Genomic DNA, 17831 nt, shown 5'->3' with positions numbered 1-17831 from the left:
TTCTAAAGGTTTTCGCTAGTCTCACGACTTCCAAGTCAGACTCCCCTCTTGTTTGATCAGCTGCCCCATTGAAAAACACTTGCAGTAGTAATTCTTTATATTTTTGCTTTATTTACTTTACAAAAATACAAGCAAAACTAAGTACATATTCAACGAAAGATGTTCAATGAACCAGGGCAACATTGCCAATTGGAGTTTGCCATATTTGAATTTAAAGAATACATGTTTGTCGTATGTAAATAGATATTCCAAGGGTAGGTGTACTCCATCTTCTCGGCCTTCCCTACCATCGTTGGTCGCTCTTTCTTAGAGGGTAATAAAATTAAAACTTGCTTAGTTAATAAGTGACTCTGCGTACTAATAGCTAAACATATTGTATATTGTGTGGTGTATGCCTGACAAAACCATCTCTAGCTCCTCATCCTGACATTATAACAAGTATGGTGTTGGGGTAATCCTTTCCTATTGGTTTCATCTCAGAGCTTCTGGATGATGTCGAACTTTTTCTTGAGGTCCACGCTCTCGTTCTTGGGATCGTACTTCTTCTTGGAGGCCAACTTGGCTCGCATTTCGGCGGCTGTCAGTGGCAAGTTCAGACTGCCCGCCCGATTGCCGCCGCTCGCTGGGGGCGGCGTGATGGGCGTGGTCATGCCATTTGTGCCGTTGCCGTTGGAGCTAGTGTTGTAGACACTGCCGTTATTATTGAGGCCGGCCTTGGTGGCCGAGGGCGGTGGGGGCGTGCTCATCAGCGTGTTGTTATTAATCGGCGAAGAGGGTTTACTGCCATTTTGAACGGCACTCGGAGGAGGAGGAGTAGCTACTGCGGCTGGGGCTGCCGGAAGTCCCCTATCGACCACGTCCAAATCGGAGGCATTCATGGTGCTGCCACTCTGAATGCTGCTGGCGTTTGAGGATCGCTTGGTGCTCACCATGCTGATGCTGCTGATATTGGCACTGGCTCCGGGCATCTCCTGCTTGGTGCCCTCGTAACCATTCTGGCTGGCACTTCCGTTTCCGTTTCCATTGCAGGCTGCTGCTGGCGGAGTCGAGGGCTTGACCTCTATGGCCTTGCCATCCACGTCGATGAGGAGCAAACGCACTTCATTGGCAATGGCCTTGATCCTGGCCACCACCTGCTTGTGGGTCTCGCTGCCAATGGACACCCCGTTGACCTCCAGGATGCGATCGCCCTCCTTTAGGCCAGCCGCCTCTGCCGGGGAATCAGCATCCACCTTGCCAATAAACTGGCCTGGCTTCACCTTCTCCGAGTGCAAGTTGAAGCCATAGCCATCGAAATCGGGCCTTTTTACTATGTGACATGTTTTGGTCACGCCCGGCGGCAAAGTGGGCGGTGTGGGCGTCTTCGGGGAAGTGGGCGTGGACATCTTGATTTCTGGAAAGATAATGAGTATGTGTATAAGTATTATATTGAAAAGTTATTTTATTAGTGAAAAGATATTTTTTATAGAGCTTTACATAAAAATGTAGCCATGATTGAGAATACTTTCGTCTTGATTTTAATAACGTTTCTTCTCGAATAAGTGAGAAGTTGAATTCTTCAGTTTTCTGGGTGTAGTGAAGAGTAATACTAACTGGGTGTAGCGAAGAGGAAATACGAACTTTATTTTAAAGCGTAGTATTCAATGTTGTAACGTATACCTTGAAAGCTGAGTAATGAATAAAATGCTTTTTATTCAGATCCCTTTATTCTCTAATTTGAAAGTTTAACTTGAAGCACAAAAGATACTACAAAAATCAATCCAATTCGCTTCTCTAATCAGCCTAAACGAACTCATTTGCCGCAGAAACATTTGCTGATAAAGGCAAGATTTCATAATGAGCTATTGTTCTTTGGCAAGCGGATACATGAGTCTGGAGAATGGAAATGTCCCACTATCGTGCTGAGTTCGTCATTACGTTTGTGTTTTTTATTGTTTGGTGGTGTAGCAATCAACCAAGTCCAGTAGATACACATATAAATGTGTATTTCTGGCGAACAGCGACTACCGAAAGATAACGGTACCTCTCGTTCATTCAGTTTTTGGCCACCTTATCGCGAACTCGTACTCCCTTTACGACCGACATTGACAATATGCTGGCCCACATTAACTGACCCCAAATTTCGACCATGGCCAAGAGGTCCAGACCGCCGATCCGCAGTACGTGGTTTTGGGCTCTAATTTTGGTCAATTGCCCTGGCGATAGTTTCGATGGGCATATCTGGCAAGTACTTGCCATAAGTGTAATTGCTCACAAAATAGCATTTATGGTCGTGCTTAAGTTCGGGTTTTGTTTTCGTCGCTGTTCCACTTTGGCTCTGGAAACTGGCAAACGGGCAAATAGAAATTCCACATGCATGTGCTCATAGGTCAAAATTGATTTAGTACGCCCCGCTTATCGCACCCACACACATTCACCGGAAAGGAACGTGATTTTCCTGAAAACTTGGCAACAGGGCATTAGGAAAAATATTATTCTAAATACAGCCCATATATTGTTAACAATAAGCGTAAATAACTCTAGTTCGGAAATGGTTTAAAGCTCACGGAGAGGATCATTGAAAAAAAATGTACATTGGGGGTCTATACAATAAAACAATTTTCTTTCTCCTTTTTTATGGTAGGTTTCGTTGTGCAATAAATATGTTCGAAAGACAATCAATTATATTTTAAGAACTAGACACTGAGCAATCATCTCAACGTTTCTTTAAAAATACTCATACCACACATATGCAAATTACGTTTTTGTTTACAAAAATCATTCTCCCATTTCTAACCTTATTAATTTAAAAACCTTTTGTGAATAAGATTTAAAATATAAAGAAAAGTAAAAAAAATTTTAGTTGTAGTCTACGCTATTTAAATTGAAATACTTTTTTCATATTACACAATCAGAACATTATTTTAGCCCAAGTTTAAGAGTTTTGTGTGAATAATAGGTTTATTACTTGCTGGGTTGGAAGAGATTTCTATATCACCCTAAATATTTGCATACACTAAAAAAGTCATGTAATTTTTAAAAACAATGCTTCATATCATTAAAATATTGAATATATATTTTACATTTTCAAGACAAGAGTCCTTGTTTTTAGAAAAATACCTAAACAATTAATTATCCCTTTTGTTTTTTGTTAAAAAAAACATTTTTGAAAAATTCCTAACGACTTGTTGCGCTCGATTTGCTAATTTGTTAATTAGTGATGGGACACACATCGTTTTTCGTCATCGCAGTACTAACAATTGAAATCACCGCTCCGGTATTAATTGCCCGTAATTTCAGGCAATGAATGCAGCAGCCCACTCCGAAAAGCCCTGAACTTTGGATAATTAAATAAAAAAAACTCCAGTCGCAGTCTCAGGCATTGCAAATTACAAAAGTATTTGAGTTCCGCCTCGACTTGAATTTCGTTTGCCTCTTGTTTGTATACTTAAATATGTTTTTCGTTTTTTTAAGGTTTGTTTTGGATTTTTTGTTGGTTGAAAGTTGAATCATCGCTGTTGGCCGTAAGATTTATGAGTGTTGGCATTAGCGCTGGACAATCAACCCCCACCCCCCCTTTGGGGCCTAATTTATTGGAACAAGATGAGCTCGTGTTTTGGGCTGTGGGCGGGGGGATGACCTTGACTTTCCCACCGCCAATTGCCAGTTGCCAGCTTCCATTGTAAGCGATTTTTAATTCAATACAAAGGTAAACAATGAGGCGCAAAAAAATTCAATTCAGAACCAACAATAAGACAATTTGTGGGCTTTCGGGGGAGGCAGGGGTGTTCTGGGATGGGGTTGCATGGGATGAGATCGAAATAATAATAAAAATAATAATAATTGTCTGTACTCGCATGAATGTAGGTTTGTGGCTCTCAGCCAGTCGATTAATATTTATATTAGGAAGCGGAACTGACAGCTGAAAAAAACGTCACAAAACATCATAGACAGACAACAAACAAAGAAATCGTTAAATTGATAGACGGAAATTAAACGAAACATATATTAATTGTGTGTGTGGATTATGAGCTACTCAATTATTATTAAAATTGCAATTAAATGTAATTGAAGATGGGTGCTATAAAATAATAGAATCTAATCAGGGGGTTCTTTGCCGTAGCAAATTTGTACTAATCATGAAAACAATTTTTTGTCCATTGATCACGTAGAAAATGTTTTATGGGGAGGCACAAAATAGTGTATTACGAATTCATAGATACCACGAAGCTATAAATCTTTTCTAAATTATTGTCTTTTAGTCTATTATAGTAGCCATGCTCAAATTAAACAACCTTGATTTCAAGAAAGTTTCTCCTCGAATAAGTGAGAAGTCCTATATTATTTTTTTTTGGGTGGCAATATATATTTTAACATGTATATTTTTCAGTACTACACCTGAACCTCAAATTTTTTTACAAATATCAAATCGATCCGTTTTTTATAATTTAATAATGGAAGACCTTGACAGATTGTGTAATTTGTAAACTTTCGTAAGTTCATAAATCGGTTTTTTGCTCTGCTAAGCGATTTCCCGTTGTCAGTCGAAGCCCCCTTCCCCGTCACTTCAGTTTCTCTATCTATTCTCCAGTTCTCTAGCTTAGAGAACTGCGCAAACTTTAATTGAATTTGCAATCAAGCATGAAGTACACACATATACTCGCAGGTTTTATCATTCACAATGCTGGGGGAATAGCCCGTTGGCCAAAGCCCCCCTTTTCCACACCCCTGACAGCCCGCATGGGGACAACAGACAGCCTCCATTGTTGTTGGCTGTTTGTTTACTTAAGCGGTTTCTCATCATTAAAGCAAATTAGCCGTTAGGCACTTACAGGTAGTTGATTTCGATTCGGTTAGGTCCCTCCCCGCCTCCCCAATATCCGTTATAAAGTAATCTCCAAAACTATAGAACATTTCGAAAATTTTCTCAACGGGAACTTTCGGTATGGTCGGCATTCTTCCAAGTGAATTCTAATTAAATTCAGTGTATTGTTTAATTTTCGCACATTCGAATCGAATTTAATTATATCTTGGGTAAATATGCAAACTCAGGATCCGATAAGCTAGGAAGTAGAAGGGAAAACAACCGACTATATATGAGATAAAATAAATTTACCATCATTCAGGGGGTTTATTTTGGGATTATCACAATAAAAATGAAATGCAAATTCATCTGTACTTGGGTGAGAAATTCATATAGCGAGTGATAAGTGAATGAGTCATACGAGATGGTTGGAATTGCGGGGAGTGGGTATTTTAAGATATCAATTCATGGGAACGGATTTGTAATCAGATATTATAGGGTTGGTCGAGTCACTCGTCGGCGATTTCCTTCCGATGTCTTGAAATTATCTTCAAAGACTTCAGGAAACGACAGATACTAATAGATTACTGTTCTACAATTTTGTTTTAAGGCGTAATTCCAATGTACACCCTCTGGGGGTAATACGCTATAAAACATTTAAATGAAGCTGTTATGAACGCCCAAAATCCCCTTAAATCTCAATTAGCCAAGCCGTAAATAGCTAAGCAAGTAGAAAAGGTTGGCGTTTCAGTTATACCTATTACATAAGGCCTTCACATTGCTCAAGTGATGCATCACAAGCCATTTAAAGCTGGCTAAAATAACTTATAACAATAATAAATTCCCTGGCAGACAATAAGCAAACACAGCAACGTTGATAATTCCGCTGTTTATTATAAAAGTGACTAAAAGTTAAAGGCTACGTAATAAATTAAACAAAGGCTGACGACATTCGCCGGTTCACTTGGAGTGCTCAAACTGAGATTGCACGCAAGTAATAAAACATTTGGAAAAGTGAAACCCAAGAGCAGGAAGAACTTTCACTATCTGGGGATCGGGATCGTGATCGACGATTTATGAAAAATAACGAATCCATTTCAATGTTGAGCCATTCGGACTTCAACGAGGGACACCTATAATTGATTTTCATTCGGTTCTTTTTGCCGCACTGCCATTATCTCAACAACTTAAGACACATTTTAATTTTCATGTTTGACTTTATCAAATATTGCTCTTCTTCTACGGATTCGAGACGGCTATCTTATCGCAACTTGATTTTAATTAAAGAATTTCTGGCCCATTGCCCTTGTCCACTTTTGCTGATATGAATGGCTAATTATGGGACTCTTTTTTCGGAAGATGACGACAAAGCGATTAGAGCCCAGCCGTTTTAGGGTGCGTTTAGCACCTAGTGGTTATGTGACAGATGTGGTGACAGTTTCACAGCCACCCATGAATCACTTGCACACATCTCCATAAAAAATCATTAGCAGTCTCTCACAAAAGACTGGAGATTTCAGCTTACAGATGCGAGAGATGCGTCTTCTGAGTGACTGGCGGTTGTTGTCGCCGCGGGCGTCTGAGAATGGTTAGCAAATACCTTGAGTACAGCTGGGAAACTCTGCAAAACTGGTTATGATTATTTATTCTTAGCATACCGCTGGCTAATGCTCAAGGTACCCAGGGAGTATTAGGCGAAATTGGAGGGTTGTCACAGTTCAAGAGATAAGGGAAAACTGGTTACAAAAAGCCCCTTAAATCATACTTCTTTAGTTCTTTTTATAAAGGTTGTCATATAGTACATTTTTATAATGGTATTTCTCACATAAAAAGCACATTTAAAAACAAATTTCGAAAAATGACACCGAACAAATTATGAAAATCAGAGATCTCGAATTTTAACGCACTTCTGGCGTCGGCTATCGTACCATTTCAATCTTAGTACAAAATATTGAATTATTTTTTTTCGAATTTCAGTTTTTCTATTGTTTTTGTTTCCGGTTGATCTTGCCGTTCAAAAATATCTTAAATTTTTTTGTAGTACATAGATAATTTCATAATTAATAATATACAAGGTACCCTATGTTCGAGTTGTCTTCACCCCAACATTCTTACTGCAGTTTTTCTGTTATTCAATGACAATGGCGAATGCTGTAATGTGAATGTAAATCTGGCTCTGAATGTGACCTGCCTGGCCCCTGAGCTTAGGAACTCAAACTTGAGACGAGGCTTAGTATCCAACTCTGAGATTGAGACACCTGCAGACTGCGACAGGTGAGAAGGAGGTGGGAGAAGAAGACACTTGACTATAAACACTTGTCTTGCTAATCAAACCGCGCCCATAACAAGTAAAGTCCATTAAAATATTTGATTGTGCTGAGCCCATCATCGTTTGTACAATATTTTTAGATTTTCACGACCTATTTACACTAGTCACATGGAAATGGGGTCAGGAACAATCCTCTTAGTAAACAGGTTTGTTTGTTTAGAAATTAGAAATGCAGTTTGAAGAACCGCTCACTCTGAAGGTATACCACCTAACTATTAATTGCCTTCATAAGACAGTTATAAAGTATTTCTTTGTTACTATAAAAATGCCTTGTGTCTCCCGATCTCTCGTACTCTTTACCATATAATAACCCTACTCGGTAATAAATTAAAACTGTTTTGCAAAAAGTGAATCTTGCAACTACACTTCGCACATTTCATTAGCGAGAAAAAAGCGATGAGAAAAGAGAAACCCCAAGAGGAGACGAACCCAGGGCGTACATATATCATGTCTTGGCGTTTCAGGTTTTGTACAACGGATCTCAGGGCGTACTCAGCAATCAATCAAAACTTTAATAAGCAATTTGCAGAGTCGCCAAAAACAAGAAAACAGCCAAAAGAGACAGCTGGGGAAATTACGTGTAAAATTATAGAATTCGCCCTGACAAGAGGAAATGTCAATAAAAAAGAATTAAAACGCTGCCCAAGCAGTCTCGTTGCAGATGCAACGCAAATTGTTTTTGGATGTAAGCCGTGTAGCCGACTTGTTTCTTTCGCCTGGCCCCACGAAAAAAGCTCATAAAACTTCGCTGAAAAATTCTAGGCGCAATGTATCTGACAGAACGTGTGCATGTGGTATCGCACACCAGCGAACTCACGAGATACCCGCACACGGATATACAGATACAAAATTCAACGCTGACGACACTGCGGGCCGAGTACAGAAACTTTTGAGCAACCAGAAAAATAATACAAAAATCAGAAAAAGGTACAAAGATCGCCCTGGGTGAGGAACAGGGGGGGAAAGAGGGAGAGCCACTTAGAAGCTGTATCTCTGTATCTGTAGAAACCTGGTCCTAACCAAATTCATTTTGATGCTGCGGCTGCCTCAAATATTTTTCGTGCGTTCAGCCGGCGAATATTTTCGAGATACCCTCTTAAAGAGTTATATAAACATATACGGGATGATAGGAAGCTGGGACGTCTTGACCTTAGTAGGCAATGAAGTTTTTTGTTGGGAATATTATATAATATACAAGATATCATATAAAACCCTAGCACTGACAATAATATATCTGTAATTGGAGTGGTATTATTTGTAACTCTAGTATATTTATTTAAACTCTAAGCAGTAAAATTGGTTTAACAATTCTTAAAACGAAGAGGTTTCTTTAAAAACCTATAGTTTTACCTCCTTAGTTGGAACCCTTTCCCTTAAGAGCATTTAGTTTTCGGTCTAACGAAATCCCAACTCCTTTCCTGTCGCGTCTTGGATTTCGTTTTATTCTGTTTCTGTAGTTATTTTTTGGTTGAGCTTGAGAAAATAAAAATTGATTCTAGAACCTGTTTTTGGCTTCGCTCGGTCTGGTCTCCTCTCTTGGTGGCTGCTTTGTGCTGGCCTTTTGAAATATCTTTGGCTTTGTACTTGTTTCGTTGCTGCTGCTGTTTTTAGGCGTTTCTTCGGCTCTTGAATCTCGTTTGGGTCTTTTGTCCGAGCAGTCAAACAAAAAAAGGGAGTAGAGTGGGTAGAGTAAAACCCTTCTGTGAGAGATCCCAGACCCAGACCGAAACTACGACCGGGATTGGGGCTTTCATTTTCGTTTGTTAGCCCCATCCATTTAATAAGGCGCATATTTTGTATAATTTATACCATTTCATCTCGTCTTCTTTTTTTCGAAAGTTTATCAAAGGCGAAAAGTAAAATTTCTTAGCTTCGATTTGATATATTAACTTGTAGCTTTCGGGAGGGTCTAGCTTTTGCTTTTTATATAATAATCTTGAATCGACTGCGTCGAATGTTTTCTCAATAAGGCAAAGACCTTGAGAATATTATAAATTAACGTTTAGAAAAAATGATGATCGCCAGCTTAAGTATAAATAATAATAATGCAAAAACAATAAGCGAGCCAAGTGTGCAAATTTTTTGCCTTGCCAACACAGTCTCATTAAAGTTGTAAGAGCCTGAAATTTATACTGTATATTCAGGTAGCATCCATTGTGCATAGACACTGCAACAGCGAAGATTTTCGCATGCCTCTTGAAATGCAAATGAATGGATGTGGGAACCTCATGAGTCACGACTTGATTTTCGCCAAAATATGATAAATAGGTTTGGGCTAGGGCTTGCGAATTCTATAGAAGCTCAACGTTGTTTGTTTTTGCTTAAAATTTCATTCAGAACTCAAGGCTACGAGTTCGAAAATACGATCAAAGCGATCACGATCACTTTTGGCCTTCACAATCAGCTGTTTGCTGGGAGAAACACAAATGATGTATTGAAACTCAGCCCCTTGGGAATCTACGCTGATATTTTTTGCTAATCACCTAATTAATCAAAACGCCTTCTTGGGGGAATTCTGGATAAAAAGGTGTTTAGTTTTTATCGACTACGATCATGCTTTTCTGTTCGCACCTAATTTGCGATTTAATAAGTTCTAGGAAGGTCTTTTGTATAAATAACCAATCCTTTAATGGGGAAACTTTTTTTAGAAGTAGGAACCGATTTATTTTTGACTGTCATTCCCATCCCACGTATCCCATCTCCGCTTGAAGAATTCCACAAATTCTAGGCCAATCCCCTATTCAAGAACAGGTTGTGATTAAGACGTTTTCAATGATCTTGCCCAGATCTTTCCGACCAATCCCGTGAAATGTGTCAAAAACAGTCGATCCGTGGCCGCAGTAAATGCAAAACCCGATCGCTAAATACCGGAGCCGCAGACATTAATCGAATTAGCATAGGTAGTGACAAGCGCGGAACGCAGAAGATTGGATCTAAGTCGTGGCAAGTGCCACAGAAAAACCCACAAAAACACTCTGAAAAAACCAGAAATACACGCGACAAAAATGCACAACCAGCAAGTCAGGTGAAGTAAACCGGTGAATTAAGAGCAACAACAACCAGCGACTCGAAACTAAAAACTAAAATAAAAGCAAAGTCTAAACAAAAACAGAGAAAAAGACTAAAAACGATCAGAGAAACCTGCTCTGGGACATAGCTGGAATACCAGAGTTGTCACTTGGCCGAAACCCCCGAGGGGAATGGGGATTTCGGGGGTTTTAGAGGGTGTTTTGCTGTGGGGAGTGCCTGGGCAGAAGAAGAAGACGAAGAAGTAGGAGTAAAACCCGCCGAACTGAAAGCGAATTATGAATAAAGCTAAAAAGAGAGGCCCCACCGATAAGCAACAAGAAAGAGACAACGCCAAAATCGCATGCATGTCGCATTTGAAAACGGCCTTATGCAATGCGATCCAAAGAGGGGGGTTAAGAGGGGGCAATAAATCAAAACAATTATTATGTAAGACGGTGTTGGCTGTTAGTGCACCAAAAACAGTTAACAGGGCAACACATTTAGCGGTACGCAATAAAAGCGTATTTTAATTTGGTTTATTCAGTTTATTGATTCAGCTTGGCGGCACAGGGAGAAATATTTTCAAACATTTCATATGCAAAGAGATTCTTATCAGTGTTTTTTTACTGTGGTATCTTAAAAATGCTTATATTTGTACACTTGTTCCTACGTTCCGAAACATTTTGCTAGAATTTGATATAATATTCAAAATGTGCAGATAACGGCTTTCTAAATGTACTAACTGAAAAACTTGTTAAATAAAAGCTTTTGTGGGTTCTTTAAAATCATAAGTAGAGTAGTTCTTTCTAAATAATTGCTGACCTAAGAAAGTTTTGCGGTTTTTGAAAAAGCCAAGAGTGTTCTTCATAATACTATACTAAGAATACTATATAATACTATAATAATAGTATAGTAAGAAGATTTTTTGCATTGTAATGCAAATGGTGATTACAATTTGAATAGCAGTAATGGGCAGATGATACTTGCTAAGATTTATTTTAATTGGTTTAAAATAATAATTTAACAGGGTATTGAAATATCCAAAATTTGTTATTTTTGTTTTTAATAAATAAATAGATAACATTATGTTAGTTTTTTTAATTAATTCAGTCAGTTAATCGATGCTTATATAAGTTAGTTTCATATGACCATTAGTGACATACAATTTTTTCCCCGTGTAAGCGCTAAGGCTGATTGCAGCCCCCCCTCCCCCCGCTTCCGACAACTAATCGCCCCCTCTTTCCCACCCCAAACCGCTTTGCGTGTGTAAATTGTTTATTTAATTTCAGTTATTGAAAATGCTATTTTTATGGCTTTCAATTGGGATGGCTAGCAAATGAAATGGACTTTTATTAACTTGGTTAAATCATGGCAAAATGATTCAATGCTACGTATTTTTTGCACATTTATGTTTAGCACGTTGTTTGGCAGGTTTTGTATTCCAGTGGAGCCAATTGATATTCCGCTTGCATTTCGCTCAAGTTCAGTGGCTCTAAAACTGTCTCAAGGCTGCAAAATTCCATTTCTCGACTTACCGCTAACACAAATAGAAAAAATTCCCTTTCAAATGTTGATTGTTTGTTTTGTTGCTGTTGCTAAAGTTGTGGCTGCAGTTTTTGTTATTGTTGCACTTGTTTTTTAGTATGCAAACGCTGTCACTAACACACACGCGCTGTTGTTTTTAAGGCCTTAATTTTTTAATGAAGGAGCTCCCAAACAACGAAACGAAAGCGAAATACACGAAAAAGTCACACAAAAATCTCTCGGCTAAAATAACTGTTGACAGGCGAATGGAATGGGGGGAGCGAAAGAGAGGGCTGCACGAGGTGTTGTTGCTGCCTTCCTGATATTATTTCCATACAATATTATCGCACGCTGGGATCCGCTGGAACGTTGTTAACGCTTTCGCGGGTAAATCGTAACTGATTTCGGGAGCTGAAGCGTCCACAGGTAAGCGCCGACAGGTAAGCCCGATCGTTGTCTACTCAGTTCTATTGCATACTTTTGGGATGGCGTGAGGAATAAGTATCTGAAAGTGGTGCGATCACTGTGGTGAGTTTCTTCCACTGGAAAGGAGTTCGTAGGCGACACTTTCGTCGGCTGCACAATCTAAAATTTTAGTATTGTCAGCTACTTTCTAAAGTAGCTTAAGTCATTTTCAAAATTGCGTCAGGAAAAGTAAAATCGAAAATAGTAAGGTTCATAAATTAAATATAAGAGTGTTTCTTTGTGAAACGTATCGAGATTTTCTTTATGGTCTCAAAACGTTTTCATATTTTTATCACGATATTATATCATTTATACAGGATTTTGACATTTGACAGAATCAAAGATATGGCGGTGCCTTTGTTTTGTTAAGATTGTGTATAACTTTAAATTACGTGGTGTAAAAGTAGCGCGTTAAACGGTCGAAAACAGTTCGTTACAACATAATTTAATAGTAATAACAAGAAAAGACTGCTTTGATTTTGATTTAATATAAACTGTTTTAATTAATTCTGGGGAAACCCATGGGGGTCCCACGTCAAAATTTGTAGGGCTCAACAAGGATTATGTTTAGAACATTATACAAATTTTTTATAAAAATTAAAAGTGCCGATTTGCAGAAAAGCGCGATTGAATTTTTTTTTTTTAAGTTTGGACTATAATTTGCTTGGAAACTGTTATGGGAGTTATTTTTATCTGAAAGGTTGGCAAAAATAATAATTAAGGAGAATTTTTTTTCTTTTTTACACCATGTAATTTAAAGTTATACACAATCTTAACAAAAAAAGGCATCGCCATATCTTTGCCTCTGACAAATGGATAAATTTTTTTAACTTTTTTAAAATCCTGCATAAATGGTATAATATCGTGATAAAAATATGAAACCGTTTTGAGACCATAATGAAAATCTCGATACGTTTCACAAAGAATCACTCATAAATGTTTACAAGTTCTTTTCAAAATATGATTATTAACAATTCTTTCTTTTCCAAAATATAAAATACATACATATATTAAAATATTTAGTGCTCTTTTATGGTGGTGTCAAAAAATTATTAACAATATTTTGAAAGATCTCTATAATTGATGTAGGTCTCAAGTTAAAGTTTATGAATCAATCTATATTATTAGTGGTAGTTTTTTGGTAAAACTTTTTAAAAGTAGAAAACGGCTCTATGTAGTGACTTTAATTAGTAACGATTTCCAAAAATTAAGGTCATTTTGATGTTAGCAAAAAGCATTTGTTTTTTAATTTACCCCCCGAACATTTATTTTACCCCGTCTTGTACTCGATTCGCTTTTAAGCACTTTATTTCCGTGAAACCCTTTATGCCATTGTCTTCACTTTCGTGCCGCTTTAATACCCATTGTCCGTCCCCTTATCAGCAGTGTCCAACAAAGTTTCCAAGCCAGTGCCTTACCTGTATGGAAATCAATCACGAGCATGAGTCCCATCTCGGATTCTTGGGCACTGCATTCCCTTCTTTTTTAGCCCCCAGTGCAAGTGAAACCCGCTGTCAGTTCTTAACGAACTCCCTGACACCGTAATGAAACCCTGCTAAATACCAAGCTAGGCGAATCTCAGCTATTGATCTAATAATCGGAATGTGTGGGTGGCGGTGGGTGATAGTACTGCAACAGCTGTGGCTTATGGACATGTGGTCAACTGTACTTTTGTCCCTGATTTGACAGCTGACAACTGTCATTTTCGGCCTGGCTCACCTGACGTGTGCTCATGGAATTTATTTAATTTCCGCCTGGCCATTCAAGTAAATTGACTTTCGCCGCCCCTCGGCCCTCTCTTTCGCTCCATGTGTGGGAGACAAACAAAAGCCGTGTGCTAATGCAAATTTGGCCCGATCTTTAGATAAACATCGCCATGGAATAGTCAAAGTTGCAGTGGTAACTTCTACAGGTGAAAAAATGGTGTCAAAAATCAATGTTCCATAAAATGAGTTTTCAATTCGGACATATATTATTGTTTTAAAGAATAAACTCTGCTCTTGATATATGCAGAAAATATTATAGGTACTTTATTCTTTACTTCTTCTTTTATACCATTGTTATAAGTTAGTAGATAATATGAAGAGTTATTGACTTCCAATAAATAGTATGAAATAATATATCGAAAAACCAGATTAAATTATTTTTTATAGGTAACGGCTAAACTTTAGTTGTCATAATTTCCCCCAGTGTTATGTTCCGTTTTTGGGGACTCCGTGGCGACATTTCGCTGCGCTACTCGGTCGCCCTTATCGTTTTAATTAGTTTTTGAAAAAGTTGGACCAACAAACCTTGGGAATGGTAGGGGGACGGCAGACAGAACTACGAGTAGTACTGGCAATTATGAAATTGCTAATAAGTTCCCACTCAGAGCAGGGCAATTGCACTTAAAGCGCAACTCCTTTACATTTAATTAAGGCCGAGCGAAGGGCGCCACCTGCTAGTTTTTCGATTTCCCTGTTTATCTCCAAGGGGCGGTCGCCTCCTTCGCCTCCCCGTCGATTTGCATGAATATTTATAGCAAATGGTGCGGCATTAAATGCAACTCCCGAGAAAACGTCGTCGGATTAGGCAACAAATTTATATGCACGAAAAGCGAAATCAACAAAAACAAGGAAAGAAGGTGCAAATGCAGGCTGGGCCGCCGTGAGATTTTGCCAAAAGTTTTCGGGCACCTGCAATAAAAAGTTTTCTTTAATCCTACAGGGGGTTTTCGTAATAAATGATTTAAATTGCATTCGCAATGAGGGGTGAACTAGTGAAAGAGAGCTGCTCAGATATGTAAGAGTAAATCTATTGAAACCCCTCTGAAGATATCCAAGGCTTTTTAAGAACCCTTCTGATAATCCAGTGAAAAATTCCCCGCTTATCTTTCGTTGAAATCGACCGAACAGAAAACTCGAATGAACTTTTGAAAACCCCAAACCGTGCAAAAATCGTTCAATCTTCTTAAGCAACCGACCAGGCGCCAAGAAAAACTCAGAAGGCCAACGGAACCGATTCAATTCAACTCTCTCGAACGAAACACGCATGGCGATATACAAATATATGTACAGTGCACAATATACACATGCGGGCTCTCTCGGTAAATCGTAATATATATATATGTATGTACCCACCCCACTGTGCCGTGATCATGCGGGCGTGTAGAAAACGAGCAAGCGGTACGCCGCTTTCTGCTCACTTCTGATCGCCTGGTAGACACATGGATCACTTTATCGATTTTACGAAGAAGCGAATCGATTTTTTTTTGGTTTTCTGATCTCAGAATCGGAATCATTCCGCCAGATGATCGTGATCGTGTGTGATCGCGTGGCGTATGGCGTTTTTCAGAGCGACGCGAAAAAAACGGGCGAGTCTACGGAGGCAAATTACCGCAAAAGAGCGCGATCGCTATATAGTGGTGGTTGAATAATGTCAGGTGAGTACTCAACTGATCGCTCAGAAAAAAAAAGAAAAAAAATGTACTTGGAGATGCCGGGGATTGAACCCGGGGCCTCTCACATGCAAAGCGAGCGCTCTACCACTGAGCTACATCCCCCATGTGAAACTCGCGGGCCAAATGCTTATTTGAAACAAACGGCTGGTGGATGAAAGGCAACTGAAATGAAATGGCGACTCAGCGTTAGTAAAATGTATGTTTGCTTTTGTTAAAGACGAAAAGGTTAAAAAGTAGCTGTAGTTGTTTTTGCATTACAAATAAATAATATATATATATATATATAAGTAAATGCGGGAATAAGAGAAAGCAAAGTTTGTAAGCAGACCTGCAGCTAATGGTGAACTGAAAAACATTGACATAAATGTAATAGTTAGTTTATGGTATTAGTAAAGTACAATTAAAAACTTAAATTAAACTCTTAAAAATATTTATTAACCTGCTAAAAAACATAAAATATGTGCCAAGAGAGTTCAATAACTAATATTACACAGGAAACATGTTCATATTCTTTAGCTATGCCTCAAACATTTCCTAATTCCACCTGGTGTACAATTTCCAAGGATTGAAACCACCCCATTATCCTTTTCGTCCTGTTACCTGGTCTATTAATCCTTCTCCCCTTTCGCCAGTGCAAAATGCATTTTGGTCAGGCATTTTCACATCGGGGATGTAGCTCAGTGGTAGAGCGCTCGCTTTGCATGTGAGAGGCCCCGGGTTCAATCCCCGGCATCTCCAAGTACATTTTTTTTTCTTTTTTTTTTCCATGTGTTTTATATTTTTCGGCTCTCCAAATGCGTTTAGAGCTGCTATTGCAAAGCTGATGCCTGTTTGTGTGTGGGCCTTGGCCAGAGTCTTGATTTATGCGCAACGAGGCGGCAATAATGAATTATTTATGCCGATTTACGGCTGCCAGGCAGGTCTGCATGTCAATTGGCAGAAACTCACTACATGGTAGTGCGATATTTTGGAAGACTAGTGGAAGAAAACCGAGGAGGAGGCCCAAAACTTGGCCAGTGTTTGACTTTTGGCAGCATTTAAGCCCGATTCGTAGCCGCAGTGCAGCCAAGTGGTTAAAATGTGTATACCCAGAATGCTGTGAAGGGAAATTGGCTTGTTCTCACTTTTGCAACATTTGCTCACTGGAAATTAAAATTAAATTTTGCATGAGCCCGAACGCAGCAGCTCAAATATTGGCCAGGTCCCCGGACAGGCAATTGATTTTGTTGCGGTCGAGCAAGGGAAAAGATTCTCAAGATTTGGACAGGTTCCTTGGACCCACACATCCAGCCTGGCCCATCAATTAGCCAGCAGCGTAGGGGGAAAATTAAAAGTATTGAATCCGAAGTGGCAAATGCTAAATGCTAAATCAGAAATGCCAAGTCCCAGTGCCCAGGCACAAGTCGCATAAATAAGATTATGCCAGGTCTCGTGTTGGATTGAAATTAATTACCATAACGACGTCTGCTCGTGTCAGTGTGTGGGATTTATTTGCCGGCAATAAATATTTTATAACCGAGCTCAAGTGTGCTGGGCCCTGATGGACTTGAAGGCATAATTTGAATTTGAATAAAAGAAAATTCAAATCGAAATTGTCACACAGAATTTATGTAATTGCATAAACACCGCAAGGACACTCGCACACACGTGTTTTCCTATGGAGTGTCCTGTCTCGAAGGCCTCGATTCGGTTGCTTTCGGACCTGCCTTCCTGCTAAATAATTGAGGCAACAAACTAAACAAATGACATAGCCTCAATTTCGTGACGGGTTCGAAGGGCAGGGAAGGGGTGTGGTGTGCAATCTATTTAGGTTTTCCTCCGGAAAAGCAGTGTCTGGTTGTACTTGTGCGGTGTGTTCAACTTATCGATTTCAAGGATTTCGAATACGGACGTCTCACCCTTAGTACGAGTGAATTTTAAAGAATCGAATGGTCTAACTATTTAAAGGGCGATTTTCCCGTCCGCTTGTTAAACTAAATATGAGGCTTAAACTCCAAATCAACTTTTAGTTTAACCTGCGGATGCGAAAGGCCCTTAATCTTTAAACAAATCTTTTATTTTGAAAACTATTTTATTTAAACTAAACCATATCTGATGTTTTCTAGCAGTTATGCAGAATATATCCCCTAACACTTTATCTTGTTGCCTAATATTATTTTAGAGCATACTTTTAGGCATGTAAACAATTTTTTTTTAAAAATGTGGTCATAATTTGAGTTCCATTAAAGTTATTTCTGAACTTCTTCGAAATGGTCTTCTTCTTTATGTACTGTGCATACTGT

At 38.8% G+C, this 17831-nt stretch overlaps 1 protein-coding gene and 2 non-coding genes across 3 annotated transcripts; 1 reads left to right on the top strand and 2 right to left on the bottom strand.

Annotated features, from left to right (window-relative positions):
• Positions 1–85: 85 nt before the first annotated feature.
• Positions 86–12049, bottom strand: LOC119549824 (Na(+)/H(+) exchange regulatory cofactor NHE-RF1). The gene is made up of 2 exons (XM_037858102.1): positions 11657–12049; positions 86–1393 (listed from the first exon to the last, which is right to left on the bottom strand). The coding sequence occupies exon 2, from the start codon at positions 1383–1385 to the stop codon at positions 477–479; it is 909 nt and encodes a 302-aa protein (XP_037714030.1). The 5' UTR covers positions 1386–1393; positions 11657–12049; the 3' UTR covers positions 86–476.
• Positions 12050–15579: 3530 nt separating this feature from the next.
• On the bottom strand, positions 15580–15651 carry Trnaa-ugc. The gene has a single exon. It is a non-coding gene; the product is annotated as a tRNA-Ala (tRNA).
• A 564-nt stretch (positions 15652–16215) lies between these two features.
• On the top strand, positions 16216–16287 carry Trnaa-ugc. The gene has a single exon. It is a non-coding gene; the product is annotated as a tRNA-Ala (tRNA).
• Positions 16288–17831: the final 1544 nt, after the last annotated feature.

This window comes from Drosophila subpulchrella, chromosome 2R (assembly GCF_014743375.2).
Source record: "Drosophila subpulchrella strain 33 F10 #4 breed RU33 chromosome 2R, RU_Dsub_v1.1 Primary Assembly, whole genome shotgun sequence".
Classification (NCBI taxonomy): domain Eukaryota; kingdom Metazoa; phylum Arthropoda; class Insecta; order Diptera; family Drosophilidae; genus Drosophila; species Drosophila subpulchrella.
Note: the sequence above shows the minus strand (reverse complement) of the source record. Positions and strands in the feature narration are given on the sequence as shown.